At 38.1% G+C, this 18,940-nt stretch overlaps 1 protein-coding gene across 8 annotated transcripts in view; it reads left to right on the top strand.

The window, feature by feature from the left end:
* Window positions 1-1,465: 1,465 nt before the first annotated feature.
* Window positions 1,466-18,940, top strand: part of Ccdc88a (coiled-coil domain containing 88A) — a 159,764-nt gene continuing 142,289 nt past the window's right edge. For 7 of the 8 annotated variants that reach the window (XR_012907212.1, XM_075942535.1, XM_075942534.1 and 4 more), the window contains exons 1-2: window positions 1,466-1,602; window positions 1,699-1,799. Coding sequence is in view for 6 of the 8 variants with exons in the window: in XM_075942535.1 (XP_075798650.1) it covers window positions 1,540-1,602; window positions 1,699-1,799 (164 nt within the window). In the remaining 2 variants the exon portion in view is untranslated. Of the gene's footprint in view, window positions 1,603-1,698; window positions 1,800-18,940 lie in introns of those variants that run through there. The other variant, XM_075942537.1, reaches the window with a different exon arrangement.

Raw genomic sequence — 18,940 nt, 5'->3', positions numbered from 1 at the left:
AAATGATTTTTGACAAATGTTTGTCACACAGCTTGGATGACTTCCAAATATTTTCTCTTGTGGCTCTTAGTTTGGGATATTTTTCGATGACCAACCAATCCAAAAACAAAGCCCGAATCACCGTAGCACCCGTCAGGAAATGCCCTGTTGAAAGGCAGCTTTGATTACTCAAAAGCCTATATTTCACTCGAACTTTCAAGACTATTCTTGTTTAGAGGACGGACTTTTCTTTTCTTTTTGTGTGTGTCGGGGGGGGGGACGGACAAAATCAACCCCCTGTTCTGCCTTCCCAAGATATGCCTTTGCTTTTTGCTGCAGTTTTCCTACTCCTTTTCGCGGGCGAAAATGCATGTTTAACAGAGCAAATCAAAGTGTCCGAAAAAGGATGTCTGCATCCATCCTGTTTAAAAGAGATGGGTTTCGTTCCCTTTCCTTCGCACATCAAAGAAGGCACTCCGGGAGGAAATAAGCCATAATTAGGCACGAGCGAGCAAGCAGCAGACCCCCTTCCTCAGCCTAGCCCATCCCCGCCCCTGGGCCCTGGCAACCGTCCGGGGCGCGGGCGCGACGCGGTCCGTGGCCGCAGCTGCAGCCCCCTCGCGCCCGCGCGCGCGCCCGGTCCCGCGCGCGCACCAACACGCCGCCAGAACCTGGGCGGCGGCGGGCCGGCCGGGGGCGCGCGCTCGGGGGCGCGCTCATGCAGCGGTTTTCTTCTCCCACAATCCAGAGGCAGAGGCGTGGAGGGCGGGGAGTCGGCGGAAGGATATCGGCGCGGAGGGAGCGGCGCGCTCGCCCGACCGGCGGCGGGCGCGGGTGTGCTGCGGCACTGCGGTTCTGAGGCCGTTACCCCAGCTCCTCCAGAGGGCGGTGGAGGAGGCTGGAGCGCGGCGGCGGAGCGCCCGGGCGTCGCTGAGGCACCGGAGGCTGGCGGGGCTCCCGCGGCCGGACGGTCAGGGACACGCAGCGGAACCTTCGGTCCCGGGCAGGGCAAAAGGGCTGAGGCGAGCGCGAGCCCGCGGAGGGATGGTGAGCGCCCGGCGAGGGGGGAGCCGCGCCTGAGAAGGCGAGGACACGCTGCGGGCGGACGCTCCCGGCGCCCGTGCCCGCCGGCCGCTGAAACGCCCAGCGCCGCTCTCCAAGGGCCAGCCCGGCCGCCCCGCAGCCTCCGCGGCGCTCGCGATTCATCGGCGGCCGCTGCGCTGAACGACTCCCTCCGGGAGCGGGGCCACCTCGACGGGCTTTTTGTCTCGTGCCCCGGCCGCTCTTCGCGTCCTCCTCCTCCAGATGCCTTTCTTCTGCCCCTCCTCTCCGGGTGCAGACATTGCCAGCGCCGGCTGCGGCTCCGCGCGGGATTTGGGCTCGTTTCCCCTGGGGGGTTTTGAGGAGCGAGAGTCCTTCCCCCTCTTCGATGGGATTTTCCTGCCTTGCCGAAATGGACTTTCATTGATTTCGTCTTACTTCTACGTTTAGTGACCAATTCCCTAGGCGTTTTTGTGGTACTTCCCTTTTTCCTCCCCGCCCGAATATATAATCTGTAAAATGGAGAACGAAATCTTTACTCCCCTTCTGGAGCAGTTCATGACCAGCCCCTTGGTCACTTGGGTAAGTAGGATGTCCTTTATTGTGTATTTTGCTGTGTTATTTGCGGCTGCAGAGATGGAGGTGGGCGTTAACGCCGTGATAATCCTTGTGTTCTAGGTTAAAACGTTTGGACCTCTGGCTGCAGGAAATGGGACCAACCTGGATGAATACGTGGCTTTGGTGGATGGGGTATTCTTGAACCAGGTCATGCTCCAAATGTAAGTGTTTTCTTCTTCTCTCGCTAACTTATTTTCTGTGAAAAATAACATACTTTGAACTTAGATTTCACGTCATAAACCCTTAATTTGGTTCTTTGGCCAGAAAAAAAATCAGGTGGTTTAATTGGATCTTGGAAGGAGTGCCCTTCCTGCTTATTAACCAAGTAGTTATACCTCCTGAAATTGAGAAACTGAATCTTTCACTCTGCCAGTCCTGTCTGTATTGTCTGAAGTGCTGAAATTCAAACCACATTGTGATATCTTTGGCAATTTGGTAAAATGACGGAGACAGAGAAATCTTGTCTACGAAAGAAAAAGACTTAACTGTGAAGTTATGTGCAAAGGTGTGTTCTTATTAACCTTTTAAATCTAAGAATAAATGATTCAAAAATTGAAACTGGTGAAGTAACATTTCAGCGGTGAAAAATTCAGTTAACATTGCTGATTGGTCAAGAAGACTTCTGTAGCCAGCAATTTAAATATCTAAGTTTGATCAGATGACTTACCGTGTTATTGATGAGTTATTAAATTAGTATTTGGGGAATTATTTAAAGGTATTTTGAGGTTTATGTAAATAACTGAAGTCATGAGAGCTGGGTTAATTAAGTCTTTTGTTTGACATGTTGAGTTTCTGCTAAGAAGAAATGTGGCTTTTGAGATAGAAATGGAGTGTTGGAAGCATGTTAGTACCTAGATCAGAGAGGTCAAAGTGACTCCATTTTATCGCTATGGTATTGTTGCACAGGTGCACTGTAAGTACTTCAGTGGTTATCATTGCTGGTATTACAGTTGGGTTTGGACACTTCTTTCTTAATAGAGTCTCATTGCAACAGTAATCTTGCAACTTTTGATTTGAAGATATTTCTGTCTTATATATGTGAAAATTGATGCAGTATAAAAACTTGTTATTTAAATTCATATTCTATTAATTTTGCACATGTCAGTTCTGTATTTTCCTGGAAATTATTTTTCTTTCTAGATTTGTGCTGGTTAGTTTTTTGTCATCTTGACACAAGTGTCATCAGGAAAAGGGGGACCTCAGCTGAGATTTTAAACTACTCTGCCATTTTCGCATGTAGGCGAGTCTCTGGGGCATTTTCTTGGTTGCTGGAGGTGGGATGGCCCACCCCACTGCTGGCAGTGCCATCCCTGGGCAGGTGGTCAGTTGTATGAGAAAGGTTTAACATTTTTGTTTTATTTTTTAAACTTAGTACTTGGGTGAAGAGTTAAAAACATAATAGCTGCTTTCACTTTGAGTTCACACTCATTTAAAAAATACATATTTTGAAAATAGTGATGTTCCAAAAGAATAGCTGCCAGGTTCTCCCTAGCGCCTTGGGAGGGGACTAGCTGCTTTCTTAACCTCAGGTCTACTTCTGTGTTTTCAGTTCCACCTCTCAGTTTCTCTAAGTGATTTTTAGTGTCCTAATTCTGTTCTGAATGACCTATATAAGGGAAATAAAAGGAAAAGTACTATTCTTTGCTTTCTTAAAAGAATAGTTTATTAAAATTGGGTCAACACAGTATGTTTAAGCAGTAGAGCAACAAAATACCTTATTACTATTTTGTTTATTTATTTTTAGGTACAGAGTCTTGTTTTTCCCTGGCTATATAGATCAGGCTGGTCTGGAACTCTTGGAGAGCCACCTGCCTCTGCCTTACAGTTTCTGGGATTAAACGCATGTCTCACCACAATACATTATTTTTATGAACTATGGTTAGAAAATGTGCTGCATAGTTTATTCAGTTGGCTGCATGACTTAATGAACTCTATTAAAGTGCCATTTGAAACTCTGTGTCATGAAAGGATAGTTAACCTAAAGATGAACCTTAATTAAAAAACATTTCTAGATTACATTTAGTTATAGAATTTGTGAGCAAGAATCCTTTGTAAATGAAATGGTGTATTTTTCTTTGTGTTCCTTATACTTGAAGTTTATTGAGCTTGGATCTGTGGGTTTCATTTTTATCAAATTTGGAAAAAAATGAAGGCATTGTTTCTTTAAATATAGTGTGTGTGTGTGTGTGTGTGTGTGTGTGTGTGTGTGTGTGTGTGTACGTGTACCTGAACTTACTTGTCTTTCCTCCTTTTGGAAGCCCAGTTACATGTATATTAAGTTCCTAGATGTGTTTAAAGCTTATTGAGAGGTTCATGGATGTGTTTTTGTTGTTGTTTTTTCTTTGATTTTGACTAGTCTGTTGTGGTATCTGTGAATATTTTCTATTATGTTTACTCCTACCCAGCATGTATTTCATTTTAGACATAGTTTGCTCTGTAGAAAACTTGCCATTATACCTTCCATGTCCAGGTTTTCTGTTTTATCTCTTTAGATTCTTAAACATGGGACATAGTTATAATTGTCTTATTGCCCATATATACTAATTGTGTCATTTCATTTAGTTGGTTTTGATTGAGTTTTCTCCTTAGTATGAATTATGTTTCTTTGCTTTTGTATCCTGGTGATTTTTATTTGATGATCTTGTTGGATATTGGATATTTTATTATTCCACAAAATATCGATATTTTGAGCTTTATTCTGGGATGTATTTATGTTACTCAGAAACAGTTTTATCTTTTCAGAATTTGCATTTAGTTAATTAATTGATTATTTTGGGACAGGGTCTTTTTATGTGGCCCTGACTTTCCTAGAACTTACTGAATAGACCAGACTGGTCTTACAGAGATCTGCCTGCCTCTGCCTCCCAAGTACTAGAATCAAAAGTGAACACATCCATAGTGGCAGTAAGTTTGTTAAGCAGTACCTTTTTGTACTACTGAGTCAAAACTCTTACAAGTACAGTAATTGGTGGGAACAGTAACTGTGTTGTTACCTGAAATAACTTTTTGGTTTTTTTCAGTGACTTTGCATAGTTTCTTCACACTTAGAGGTACTGACAGCTCAGAAGTCTGTAGGGATATCCTCTGCAATCTTTTTCTTGTTTAGCTCTCTTCTCTGTGATATTCTTCATGAGTATTTAGCTGCATTATCTCCAGACTTCATTCCCTCTACTCAGCTAATGTACTACCTAGGTTCCCTCCTCCCTGTTCACGGACTAGAGATCTTCTAGGCAGTAAGATGCGACTGTTGTTGGGTTCAGGCTTGGTACCCATCTATCAAGGATCATGGTTTTTGTTGTCCAGTATCTTGAAAAATACTTCTATGTTTTGTCTTCCCCCTGGTGCCCAATTGTCTCAGGAAGTAGAAATCAGCTTATATACTTTAATGACATTTTCGCTCTTACTGCTTTCATATGGAATATAGATGTTTTTGTTTATTTGTTTGGATTTTGATTTTTTTGTTTTGTTTTGTTTTCCAAAACAGTGTTTCTCTGTAGCTTTGGAGCCTGTCCTGGAACTCGCTTTGTAAAACAGACTTACCTCGAACTCACAGAGATCTGCTTGTCTCTGCTTCCCGAGTGCTGGGATCAAAGGCGTGCACCACCACCGCCTGGCTCAGAATATAGATTTTTATTAGGGGAGACTTACTTTGGAAATATTTTTGTTCAAAGTATTTGCTAAGAATAAGAATGTTTATTATGTCAGCGATGCTGGTGTTACCAGTGTGGACCCAGACTCTGAAAATGAGGCGACTGCGTTGTGACGTTTTCTATTAATTACTTTGTCATAGAACTTTGTCCTTTGTTCAGTGATGTGTAATTCATTATATTTAGAGCTAAATCTTGGATTTCATTGAGTAGCCCCTAGAATCAAAGAATGTCACAGCATTAGCCATCTTTAACAGGAGGGAAAAGCTCTGCAGAACTCTGGAATGATAAGCCAGCTACTATCTATGCTTCAGGGCATTTTCCTACTTTAACTGACTGAAATAGTTTTTTTTTCCATGACGCTTACAAGACATAAGACTTGATATCAATAAAGTAGAAACCCTCCTCTTGTGTTGTATCTCCCATGAGGGAAAGTGGTCTGAATGACAGGCTGTGGTTTTGCACATACTGTCGTCAGCATTGCTTGCAGTTTGGTTTTCAGTAACTTTCAGGGTAATGTCCATCATGTTGAGAGTTTGTTCATTGCCCTGCTGTAGACTGATGTCTTCAAGAGCAGTATGTAGTGGTCGATGGTTCTCTGTGTAACTAATCCTAAACTTGAGATTATGAGAACTAGAGAAGAATAGGGTGATTAGTTACATGTGCACATACATTTAAGTGTTTCACTGAGAATTATCTTTGTAATGTTAAGTATGAGAAACATCCTTACAGGATAAATGGAACTTAAGACTTTCTTAACTGTTTTTTTAGAAAGATATGTGTTGACTTTCCTTTTGGTTCTATGAAACAGTTTGATACTAACTGAGTAATAGTTTCAAATTTAAAAATAATATTTGAGATTTTATTAGGACATTTAATTCATCAGTATCAATTTGTTTTCATATTGGTGTGATATAAAGACAGAAATTATAGTTTTAAGATTTAAGGTGTAGACTTGTTATTTTAATAAAATAGTTAACCAGTTGTTGATATTCGAAAATAATCTTTCTCATTTCTGACTTTACTTCTATGCTTTCTTCAGCCATATAATGATATTTTAATAATTTATAAAGTGGGTTAATGAAAGAGATCTGCCCCTAATATTTGTGAGACCTAGGGAAGACATTGATTTATAATAGGTATAATATTATACCTATTATATAAGACAATCTAGCAAATGGTTAAATGTATTTTAGCATTTTACCATGATTGTGTGTGTGTGTGTGTGTGTGTGTGTGTGTATATATATATATATATATATATATATATATATATATAATCTCGTAATATCTTTAAAGGGTTTATATTTATAATTAGTAAAATTTAGAATTTATAAATTGACCATTCACAGTAGAGCATGATTGAGCACAGACTCCTTTCATCATTCCAGGCTCCTCTGTTACCACAGAGGTTTCATGCAAAGGCATACCTAGTGTGTCCAATTCAGGCTCTTAGAATCACTTTTCCAAATTGCTGCTCCTTTGCATTCACCTGTAGTGCATTCCATCCTAAGCACAGACTTGGGGGGAAGTTAAAAGTGTCGTCTGCAAGAGAGGAGTTGGTATGTATCATCTTGTTTATATGCACTTCTTTAGTGGAAGTGTGTGGCCCAGTGAGGCCAAGAGTGGAAGTCAGAACAGAAATGTTTTGCCAGTATCTAGATATAGTACTGGGTGAGATGAATGAAGGGATGGTTCATTCAAAGGTAATTTCATTAAGTGGGTAGTTTCTGAGTGCTGTCTGCGAGGTCATGGGATATGCTCATTTCTCTACCAATAAAGTCTTTTATGCTAAGTGGTAGAAGTAGGATCTTAATACAGTGTTGGCCTAAAGAGGGAAGTGGTGTTTTACATGGAAGAACTTTTGTAGGTCCAGGAATGTGGTTACCTAGTGTGTAAAGTCCCTGAGCTTGAGTCCCAGCCCTGGGTGGGTGGAGACATTTTAAGGAGGACATAACTGAACAGGAGTCATAAACAGCAGAATAGAAGGAAAGACATTTTAAACATATACAGTAAACAAAAAGCATGAAGATGTAAATAAAAGTGGTAAAATTAATAGACTTGAGGGAGATGGAGAAATTGGCAAAACTATTGGTGAGAGGTCACAAAGGGAGTTAAATACAAGTATAGTTAGGGCAGGCCCATTGAAAGTTCGGAAATCACATATTCATGTAAGAAGAGCCAGTCAACATGGTTGGTTAAGCAATACTCTTTAGCTGCTCAGGAACTGGCAAAAACATCTGTAAAATAAAATTTATTTATAATTGGAAGTACAGGATAAAAGAAAATATATTACAAATTCTAAAGTGAGTGAATTCTTTTTGGAATATATTTTATTTTTGGTTAGCATACATCATGACTTCTTGTCTTTGTTAGGGTTTCTGTTGCTGCAACAAAACACCATGACCAAAAAGCAAGTTGGGGAGGAACACTTCATCACTGAAGGGATTCAGCACAGGAACTCAAACAGGAAAGAATCCTGGAGGCAGGAGTTGATGCAGAGGTCATGGAGGGGTGCTGCTTACTGGCTTCCTCCTCATGGCTTACTCAGCCTGCTTTCTCATAGAATCCAGGACCAGCTGCCCAGGGATGGCACCACCCACCATGGGCTGGGCCTACCCCTATTGATCACTAAATGAGAAATGCCTTACAGCTGGATCTCAAGAAGGCATTTCCTCAGCTGAGACTCCTTCCTCTGATGACTCTAGCTTGTGTCACATTGACACTCAAAACCACCCAGTCCAGCCTCTTTAGATTTCATAAAGTTATTGAGCATGAGATTGTACACACTGATCAATAAATGGTCACTGTAATGCCATGGTTACTATTACTCCTCTCAGACCTCCTCTATACACAACTGAGAGTGTGTAAACCAAAAGCATCATAAGATTGTACACACTGATCAATAAATGGTCACTGTAATGCCATGGTTACTATTACTCCTCTCAGACCTCCTCTATACACAACTGAGAGTGTGTAAACCAAAAGCATTCGTCAGCACAGTCACACACACAAACACAAATCAAAGACTCATGAGTACTTAGGAGATGAAAGACCTCCTACATTGTTTTGACCACATCATATATCACACTAGCTTGGTTTAGTTGATTTGGTAAAAATTGCTTCCCATGGCTTGCTCAGCACACCTTCTTAGAGAACCCAGGACCATCCATCAGCCAAAGGATGACACCACCCACCATGGGCTGGGCCTTCCCCCATTGGTCACATAATGAGGAGATGCCTTACAGCAGGATCTCGAGGAGGCATTTCCTCATTTGAGGCTCCTTCCTCCGATGACTCTAGCTTGTGCCATATTGACACTCAAAACCACCCAGTACAGTTTCATTATATCATTTATGAATGATAAGTCAAAATAATTGTACTTTGTTAATATTTTCTTCCCTGCTGTACTCCGTCATCCTCTCCCCTCCCCTCCTCTTTTTTGTCTTTCTGCAGTTAGTTTTCCAGTAATTGAATTCTTTAGTAGTAGTGTGTGAGCATTGAGGAAGAAAAGCAGATGGCATCAAAGGGCGGCTGGTAGACTAGAGCAGAGCTCAAACTTTTCCACTGATGACCTCTTTGCACTTGAGAAATTTTTCCATGAGCTTAGCTGTATAGCTGTATAGAACAGGTATACAAGTCAAGCATAAATATACAAATCAGGAATAAATCGTTTATTTTAAAGCAATTCTTTGATATTCATATAACTATCATTTATTAAAAACAAAAGCAAATTCACATGCTAAGTATAAAGATATGTTTACTTTTACATAAAGAGTAAAGTCTTGGCTGAATACTTGATACTGTAGGATATAAAGCATCTTTAGCATTTTTCAGAGATGATCATTATTTTAATAGGGCCATTAGAAATTCTGATTTTTAATCCCAAGCCAAAATTTATTGTCATTGAGCAGCTTTTTTAAAAAAATGAAACTTGACTCAGCAATTTTAAAAATCAAATACTTTAACATAATACCATATAAAAATACACAAATTTGATACATTCTAAAGAATGATCACAGGAAAATATTAATAGTATTTGTTTCCCATAATTAAACCTTCATTGGTTCTTTAAGAGCAGAAAACAGGGTATATCCATTCAAAACGCTGACGTTTATGGCACACAATAGTCTTGAATCTGAACCAAGATGTTTTAGCAATGTGATCATTGTCATGGCATGGTGTGATGACATGCACTGTGCAGTGTATGTATGCAGTGTAGAGTCAAGGCTGAAGTGCAGTTTCATGGCCCAGCAGGTAAGTGCTGCCAGAGATGTCTTGGTTTCATTACACATTTTATTTCGGAAGTTTTGGTTGCTGTATATTCAGAAACCTTTCACTGTTGCCAGATTTTTTTTGACCTTATATTTAATTATGTGACGTCCCTATGGGATTGTAACCTACATTTTTAAGAAACTGGACTTAAGAAACATTTTTTTTTCAGTTTCTTACAAAACTAAACTTTGTCTTACCATATGAACTAGCAATCCACTCATAGGAATTTGTCCCAATGAGGTGAAAACTGGGTTTTAAATACAACAAAAAAATATATTATAGGACCTTTATTCTTAGTTTCCCCAAACTGAAAGCAAACACTATATCCTTTTAAAAAAATAAATGTATAAACTGCTGTATCCATGCAGTGGAATACTGCCAATAATTTGTAAACCCTGATTTCAGTTTTATGACTCCAAACAGGGTTGAAACTCACATTAAGAATTTGGAACCAGATGTTGTAGTAAGAATAAAGGACAAATAGGTTTTAAAAGAAACAATGAAAGGGGATAGAAAATTGAAGTTTTGGGGACTTGGAGAATTTGAAATTTGATTAGTGATGAAGGCCAGAATATAGACAATTGCTAGCAGGTACATAAATTGACTAGAGTAGAGATAACTGAAGTTGAGAAGGAACTAAATTCATTATTCTTTATGAAGCCCATGATTTCTTGGTTACCACTAGAGGTAGAAATGACTATGAATTCAAAATTAAAGTAGAAAACAAGGCAGTAATTGGCTGATTTATCAGTGCTTTTAACAATGATTTTGTATAAAAAACTTCTAATTTACAGGTTTATAAATATAATCTTTTTCTATTTGGTTTTGAGCCTAGCCTTTAATGGCCGAGTCATCTCTTCAGCCCATAATCTTTATGTTGAAAAATAAAAATTTGTAAACTATCTTAGTAATGCTTCAGAAAAATGTGTTAATATTACCGTGTGACTGATTTTCCTAGTAAAGACTACAGAAGAAGTTAAAATTCACTATGTCGTTGGCAACATTACCCGTCCCCTACTGTGGACACTGAGAGGTGCTGGGTCTTAGTCTTTTATTAAGACATGGGTTATTTACAGAGAATGAAGGATAAAGAAGTTGTACAGAAATACATTTTTACAAAGTATGGTTAAAAGAATAAATGAACTGTAATAAAATGCCAGATTATAAATAGTTGGAGTAGATTAGTGAGCCCTGATATTTGCAAGGTTATGTTTGACCGTGGAAGTGTGGCTACTTATGGAAACCAGTATATGGAAGAATTTAGATTTGAATCAGTCCTTGAAGGATAACTGGGTTAATTTGCCTTTATTTTTATTACTTGCACCTAAAAACATTTAAATATATAAAACATCAGTGTATATAGTTTTCTTTGAGAACATTCAGTAGCTGTGTGTCTTAGTCAGTGTTCTGTTGCCGTCAGGAGACACTGACCATAGCAACTCTTATAAAGAAAACATTTAATTGGGACTTGCCTACGGTTTCAGAGATTTATTCTCATGGCAGACAGACATGATAACTGAGAGCTCAACACATCCAGTTGCAAAGGCAGCAAGGAAAGAAGAGACACTGGGTCTGGCTTGAGCTTTTGAAACTTCAAAGCCCACCCCCAATGACATTCTTCCTCCAAGGCCACGACTACCCCCAAAAGATCACACCTGCTAATCCCTGTCAAGAAGCACCACTTTCTAATGACCAAGCATTCAGATCTTTGGAGGAGACCATTCCCAATCACTGTATATTTGCACATTTGTTTAAATTTTCCTTACTGATAAAAGTGCATATTTCACTCGAATTCATTTAGTGAATAAGAATTTTCAGGTTTTGTTATTCCAGTTACTCTTTAGGATGTTGGAGTACTTTTCACATGGGTGCTGAGTCTTGAACTCAGATGATCAGGCTTGTATTGTTGGTCAGCAAACACTGTTATCTGATGAGCCATCTGCCAAACCCAATTCATATTTTAGTTAGCTACTAGTGATCTTTGTGCCATACTTCTAAATAATTGTGAAGGTTCAAAGTTGTGTCTGTGCTAAGAAGTGTTAAGCACCTTTTCAGAGTTAGGACAGTACTAATTTCAGCAAATTTTACTATTGAAAGAATCATATAATCACTCTGCTTTATAATTATTCTATCAACTGTAAGATGTATAGTTGCTTGGTTGTTTTCAGAGAAGGTATCACTGTGGAACTCTGGCTGGTCTGGAGCTGGTAAGCAATCTGCCTGCTTCTGCCTCTTGAGTGCTAGGATTAAAGTGTACACTACCACATCCAGCCCATAATTGTATTTGAGTTGTATTTTGGAAGAAAATTCTGATCTTATTTGTAACATGAGGGCCTGCTTGTTGGGGTTTCTGTCCCGCCAAGTTCCTGCAGTCAAGTTCCAAAGAAAAATCAAGTTCCAAAGAAAATCACACTATAAACTAATTGGCCCATTAGCTTAGGCTTCTTATTAACTCTTATAACTTATATTAACCCATTATTCTTATCTATGTTAGACACATGGCTCAGTACCTTTTTCAGTGGGGCAGGTCACATTCTGTTTCTTCGGTGTCTGGACAGGACTGCAGAGAGAGCTTCCTTCTTCCCAGAATACTCCTGTTCTCATTGTCCCTCCTCTACTTCTGGTCTGGTTGTCCTGCCTATACTTCCTGCCTGGCTACTGGCCAATCAGCATTTATTTAAAACATAATTGATAGAATACAAAATTGCCCTACACCACTTACTTGCATAGTTAACCAGAGGGTTGTATTGTTTTTCTGCAATGGAGAAATTTGTTTCGGTACTTAATATTAAAACTTCTAAAAAGCTGGGCACGGTGGTATATTCCTGTAATATCAATACTTGGGATGCTGAGGCAAGATCTCTAGGTTGCAATTAGCCTAGGTTACATAGTAACTTTGAAGTCTACATGGGCTACAAATCCTGTCTGGAAAAACCCAATCCTGTCCTCTCTTCCAGGCTTTTTAAAAGATATAATCCAGGCTGGCCTCCAACTCATGATCTTCCTGCCTGTCTTCAGTATTTGCTTACTGTCAGGTGCTACCATAGTCAGCACATTTTTTTGTTTTGTTTTTTTAAAAAAAGTGCTTGGGTTTGTGTCTATGCCTTGTGTGAATTCCCTCAGAGGCCAGAAGTGTGACTTGGATTATTTGGAACTGTAGTTACTGACAATAAGTTGTGACCTGCTCTTTAAACTCTTGGGGCATTTTCCAGCCTACGTTTTTTCTTTTAAATACTATGTTCAACAATATTGGTTGTCCTCAGTTCATTTGGACATATTCTAAATCTTCTACAACTTACAAACTAGTGTCTCATTTTACTAGAGTCGAAGTGTACTAAACAGGTTGTTTCTCTTGTAGACTCTGCTGCAAGTTTGTTTCTGTACCTTTCTTCTAACCTGAGTTTCAGTAGATCATAACTTTTGCAGTCTTGCTCGTGTTTGTCTGGACCTTTTTGCTTTATGCTTTACTATTTTTATTGTATTTATTGTTTTTTGCCTGTCTTTACCAGGACTTAAATAAATATCTTTTTATCTTGTCTTAAATTGGTGGCATATAATGAAATGCTTAGTATTAATCCATTTGAAGTCTGTTTTACTGGTAGATTGAAAAAGCCCACTTTTAAATTTGTTGCCCAAAGACTAGATTTTGAGCAAATGTGGCCCAGGTTACTAATGAAGGCAGGCCTCTCTGACTTTGTCTTAGGGTTCAAGGGCGGTGGGTTAAAGCTTCACAGATGGTTGCCATAACCTTATCGCCTTGTGCTGATTGTGTGGTGACTCACAACAGTCTAAGAACATGAGTTGATTTGCCCAATACTGTGGTTCTCAAACACTCTAGAGGCTCTGGAGGTTGTCTGTGAGATCAGAATTATTTTTATACTATTAAAATGCCATTTGCACCAGACTAAGAGAATTGTGGGAAGAGGGAAGGCAAAGATGCAGTTGCCATCCAAGTGTTACAAAAGTGCTGATTATGAAATAAAGGTTGGGTAGGTATATGTGTTTGGGGCACTTGAGCTAAGTAAAGAGACCTGATCTGTAAATAAATAAGTAAATAGTGGGTAAATTGTTGCCACCTTGATATGATCAAAACTTCTACTACCTTGTACTGGTAGTTAATAGATTCTTCACACGGTGCTTGTAGTTAAAAATTTGTTTTCACATAAAAATGATGAAGTAGTAAAAGTTACTGCCTAGAGTACAGCTTGTCTTTTATTTTGTTTGAGGTGGGTTCTTGTTTTGCAGCCTAGGCTGGACTTGAACTCAGTGTGTAGCCCAGGCTAGCCTTAATCCTTTTAGTCTCTTAATGTGCTGAGATTACAGGTGTAAGCCACTGTGCCTGGTCAAGCTTGTCTAGTTAATATACATATTTTAAAATATTTATTTTTATTTTAATGTGGTTTGCCTACAAGTGTCTCTTACCTGTTGCTGCAAAAGTCAGAAGAGGGTGTCTGATTCCCTGGAACTAGGGTTGCAAGCAGTGTGAGGAGCCAGGAGGGTGTTTCCAGTCCTCTGCTAGAGCAGCCAGTGCTCCTAAGCACTGAACCCCTATTTGATATTTAATATGTCTTTTTAATGGAAACTATGCCAAAAATACTTGTGTTGCTATCGCTAGAAATACTTAGATGAAATTTTGAATTGTAAGCTAAACAAGTCCAGGGTTTTTGGACACTTATTTTTGCTTGAAAGAACAACTGATGATGATTATTTGGGACAGACACATACTCTTAAATAACTTAAACAACTTTTTTTTAAAGAAAAACAACTAATTGTATTTGTTGCTAAAATGATATCTGAGTTACAGAAACGATTGACATCTCAATATTTAAATACTTAGCATGTTTACTTTTTTATTTTACATGTATGAGTGTTTTGCCTGCCTGTGTGTATGTGTTACGTGTGTCTGGTGCCCAAAAACAGAAGAAAGTGAATTTCCTGAAACCGGAGTTACAGATTTTTGTGAGGTACCATGTGGGTGCTGGGAACTGAACTGAGTCCTCTTCAAGAACAAGTATGTGAATTTTATAGTTCTAATAAAATATCTCAACATTTGAAATGTATGCATAATTCAGTGAATCACATTTTGTTTTGACACAGTCTCTCAACATAGCCTAGACTTGCCACAAACTTATATACAAGGTTTTCTTAAATTCCTGATTTTTCTGCCTCAGTCTTTCCCAGCTCTGGGTTTATAGCTCTGCATCACTATGCCCAGCTATAAAGCAGTATATTTAAAATTACCTGTCTATTAGCTAAGAAAACCACATACGTCCTTGTATTGTATTGTAGGTAGACCAGTGCATTTTTTCTTTCCCTCCTTTCTTACACCCTTCCCTCCTCTTTCTCCTTTCCTCACTACTCTTCCCTTCCCTTTCTCCTTTCTTTCTTTCCCTTCCCTCATTCTTTCTCTACCTCCCTCCCAATGCGTGGTACTGGACCAATAGGTTTTAATTTCAAATTAAGAAAAGATAAGTTTCATAATCCACATTGCAAATAAGTGTTAAGATAGCAGTACCTCTTACTGGATTTTGAGAGCATCAAATAGTAATATCAATACAATTTGAAAAGGCTATAATATATGACTACATCATTCTTCTGGTTGTATGTTTGTGTGAAAATAAATTTTTTCTTTTTATACTTTAAGCAAAACAGTGTATAAACACACTGAATACAGATGCACATAGTTGATTTCCTGAAATCAGGAAAGAAAGAAAGATAGCATAGCTCTCCTGGTATTTTATACAGTTATGCAACACCCAAAGGTAAGACCTGTATGGCATTGGACTTCGATGATTGCTGTATCTCTGTGATGTTTTCAAAATCACTGCTTCTGTGTGTTAAATGAGGGACTGTGAGGCTGCACTTGATAGATCTTTCTGGGCCAATGAGAGAAACCAAGATTTTTTTTCTATCTTTTGAAGAAATAACTTGATATATCTGAAAATACGCCTGTAATTTCTGTGATAGTTATATTATGTATCTTTCCAAGAGTTACTGTAAACACACACACACACACACACACACACACACACACTCACACACTCACGTTGTTAATGTTTGGTTATATTGTTGCCATGCACAGTGAGTGAGTTTATGAGAAGGTTAGAGGGAAAATTAAACCAAAGGACTTTTTTTTTTAAAGTAACTTTTCTTCCTGATCATACTCAAGGATGAGCTATTTAGTATTTAAATAATTCTTAATGGTGATTATATTTATCTAGTTGTTTTCATAAAGCAAAATTTTGGTTTATGTGTGTTTTAATTTAGATATATGAATCAGTTATTTCAAATGTTTCATAATTAAATACAAATGTCCATATTTACAAAATGTAAAATTATCACAAAAATAAAAACAAATTGTATACAGGTATTTTTAAGTTACAGGGGCGTGATCACAAAAATGTACACAACAAAAATGGACACAAATTTAGCAACATACTGAAGCATTGGTGGTTAAGCACCAACGTTTAAGTACCAGCACAGAACAGATGGCCTGAGAGGAGACACAACAGGCCTGGAGTCTGGAGAAAAGAGCATAATACCATTAAAACTATCAGGTTTCTGTTTTTCATAGATATAGTCAACGAAGAGATAAAGGTGTAATCCTGGTTTGTACCACTGAAAAGTTTAGACTACTCACTTTGTAAATGTGCTGATCTTTCCTTTACATTTTTCTTAATTATAAAGTGTATGTGGGCAGTGGTAGGTAACATCCTTACCTGCATAGTCTTTAATTGGAATTGGCGCAGCATGTTGTGAGTCATTTACCTATGATTACTTGTTTGAGGCTCTGTTTTACTGACAGATTGGTTTAACCTCTTACAAGACCATTTTTGAGCTATATTGCTAGGCTGTTTGCCACTAGAACATTCTTTTTCTCGTGAAAAGAGATGGCGGTCTGTGATTAGGTTGTTTGCAAATAGCTGTGTTTGATTGGAAAGGAATTGTTCATCTTGTACATGTTACATGTGTAGCATTTAGAGACTAATCTTTTTTAAAAGTCTTTTCCAAAAATAATATAAGAATTTTTGATTATTAATTTTTTAGCATTGGAAATATTGAAATGAAAGATAGGCTATTTAGAATACTTAATATACTATATAGTTTTCTTTTAGAAAATTCTGGAGTATTTTAAAGAATATTTTACTGAGATTTGTATACATATATATTTAAATAACAAAATATACAAAGGAATAGGGGTATTTATGTCTATCTAAGGTATATTCTTTTTTTTTTTTTTTTTGGTTTTTTGAGACAGGGTTTCTCTGTGGCTTTGGTGCCTGTCCTGGAACTAGTTCTGGCCTCGAACTCCCAGAGATCCGCCTGCCTCTGTCTCCCGAGTGCTGGGATTAGAGGCGTGCGCCACCACCGCCCGGCCTAAGGTATATTCTTTATAGATTAGTTGTTGATTAGAATTCTTAGGTTCTGTAAAAGGGATAGTATGGCTTCATAAGTGTGTACTTCAGCTACATAACTATCAGACAGAATTACTAGTATTTGCCCCTAGGAGTAAATAAAATGGATAAGGTTCATAAAGCAGAAAGGTTTTTTGGTTGCTTTTCAGTATTTTTTAAAAAGGTGTTTGCATGGTTAAAGGCTTATAGTGAAAACCAGTGCTCCTCTGTTATACCCCTCCTCTCATCTCACTGCAGATCTCCGGCAAAAGAAGTTACAGCCTTTTTATAAGTAGTATTTTTTTTCTGTTTCTAGACACACACACAGACACAGATATACATACATGTGTATATGTTTGCACACAAAGTACTTTCTCTCTGGCAAACAATAGAAAAGTACTGTTTACAGAGAAGTTATATAGAATAAGAGTACCCATATATCTACCTACTTTTATCTGTTCATGTATCATTTTTAAACTTTGATCTATTGACTTCTTTTAGTAGTATGTAGTAATCTGTGTTTTTCCTTATCATATCCTTCTAACATGGTTTTCACAAGATAGACAGCAATCAGTTTCTACATTATTGTTACTATAAAATATTTAGTACACAACTAGATATTTCTTTTCCTGGAGTTACTGAAATTGATATTTTTGTGCGTGTGATTCTCCGTAAATTCATTCTTTAAAAGTAAAATATTTTTCATGGGTTTAAGATTTGAGGCTCTTTTCTTGTGGACTATTTTACCCAAGAGCAGTATATATCACATAAAGAATCACATCCTTGGGGTGAAAAGGTTTGCTTTCCATGACCCTAACATATGTCAGTGTGACTCAAAATTAGGCATGCATCACATCAGAAACCTGAGCCTTATAATTGAAAGTTTATTGCTCTGTCTACTCACGCCTAGAGTGCTAATGACTATCATATTTTCCAAGGCCAGAGAGTTTATGGTTTTAGAACAGTGATGTGATGTCCACTTACTCTAATCAGGTAGGAACCTCTCGGCTCTATTTTCATAATAAAAAGAGCATTCAGTTAGATACAGGATAGATAGAAAACTAAAACTAGTAGGGTTCAGCCTTATTCAAGTAACTCTACTTTCTGTTGAACACTTTTCAAGTCTGGATAATCATATAAATTTCCTCAGATTTCATGTGTGTACTTAACAGATTTGTTCGTACAAAACAGTTTTAATGAAACAAATTTATTTTTTTAAATCCCTTTTCTTAAAGAGCCCCATTGAATATAAGGATTAATTTTAGGTGTTCTTTCCCTACTGTTTTGCTTTTTCTAGCTTAACTTGTCATTTTTATTTCCCCTCTAGTTTTTAAAGTAATTTTCTCTCATATCATTAATACATAAAATGTTGGGGATTAGTACTCTGAACTCTCAGGATGCTGGGGCAGGAGGATTACGAGTGTGAAACTAGCTTGGACTACATAGTGAGATCCCATGTTAAAAAAAACAACTCCCTTTTGTAGATTTAGAATTATCTTGATTGTTTAAAGCAGTTTTTCTCAGAAGCTTAATAGAAAAAAAAACTTTAACACCTAACAATTGTTTTTAACATGAAGTTCTTGAAATATTTTGGTCAAACCAAAGGTTAAGGTATGAATACATGGAAGTTCTTAGAAGAGCAAAAGAATTTTGAGATGTCATGTGTAAATGTTGGGTATGACTCACCACGTACCATCATCACAAGGCTACTACAATGGTACCTTGTTGATGCAGGCCAGGGCATCCTTTCTGTAATTCTTTCCTACGTATCTGTCTATAAGTTGTGGTTTGAATGTCAAATGCTTGTCATGGGCTTACAAGTTTGAACACATGGCCTCTATCTGATATCACTGTTAGGAAAGTTATGGACTCTTTAGGAACAAGCATCTTACTGGAGGATTTGAGTTTCAGGGCTGAGTTTTTGGAGTTTATCGTCAGCCTCATTTCCTTCTACTTGCTGCTTTTAAGATTCAGATGCCACTCTAAG

The sequence above is a fragment of the Microtus pennsylvanicus genome, chromosome 12 (genome assembly GCF_037038515.1).
Source record: "Microtus pennsylvanicus isolate mMicPen1 chromosome 12, mMicPen1.hap1, whole genome shotgun sequence".
Taxonomy (NCBI): Eukaryota; Metazoa; Chordata; class Mammalia; order Rodentia; family Cricetidae; genus Microtus; species Microtus pennsylvanicus.
This window is presented reverse-complemented; position numbering and strand designations above follow the sequence as displayed.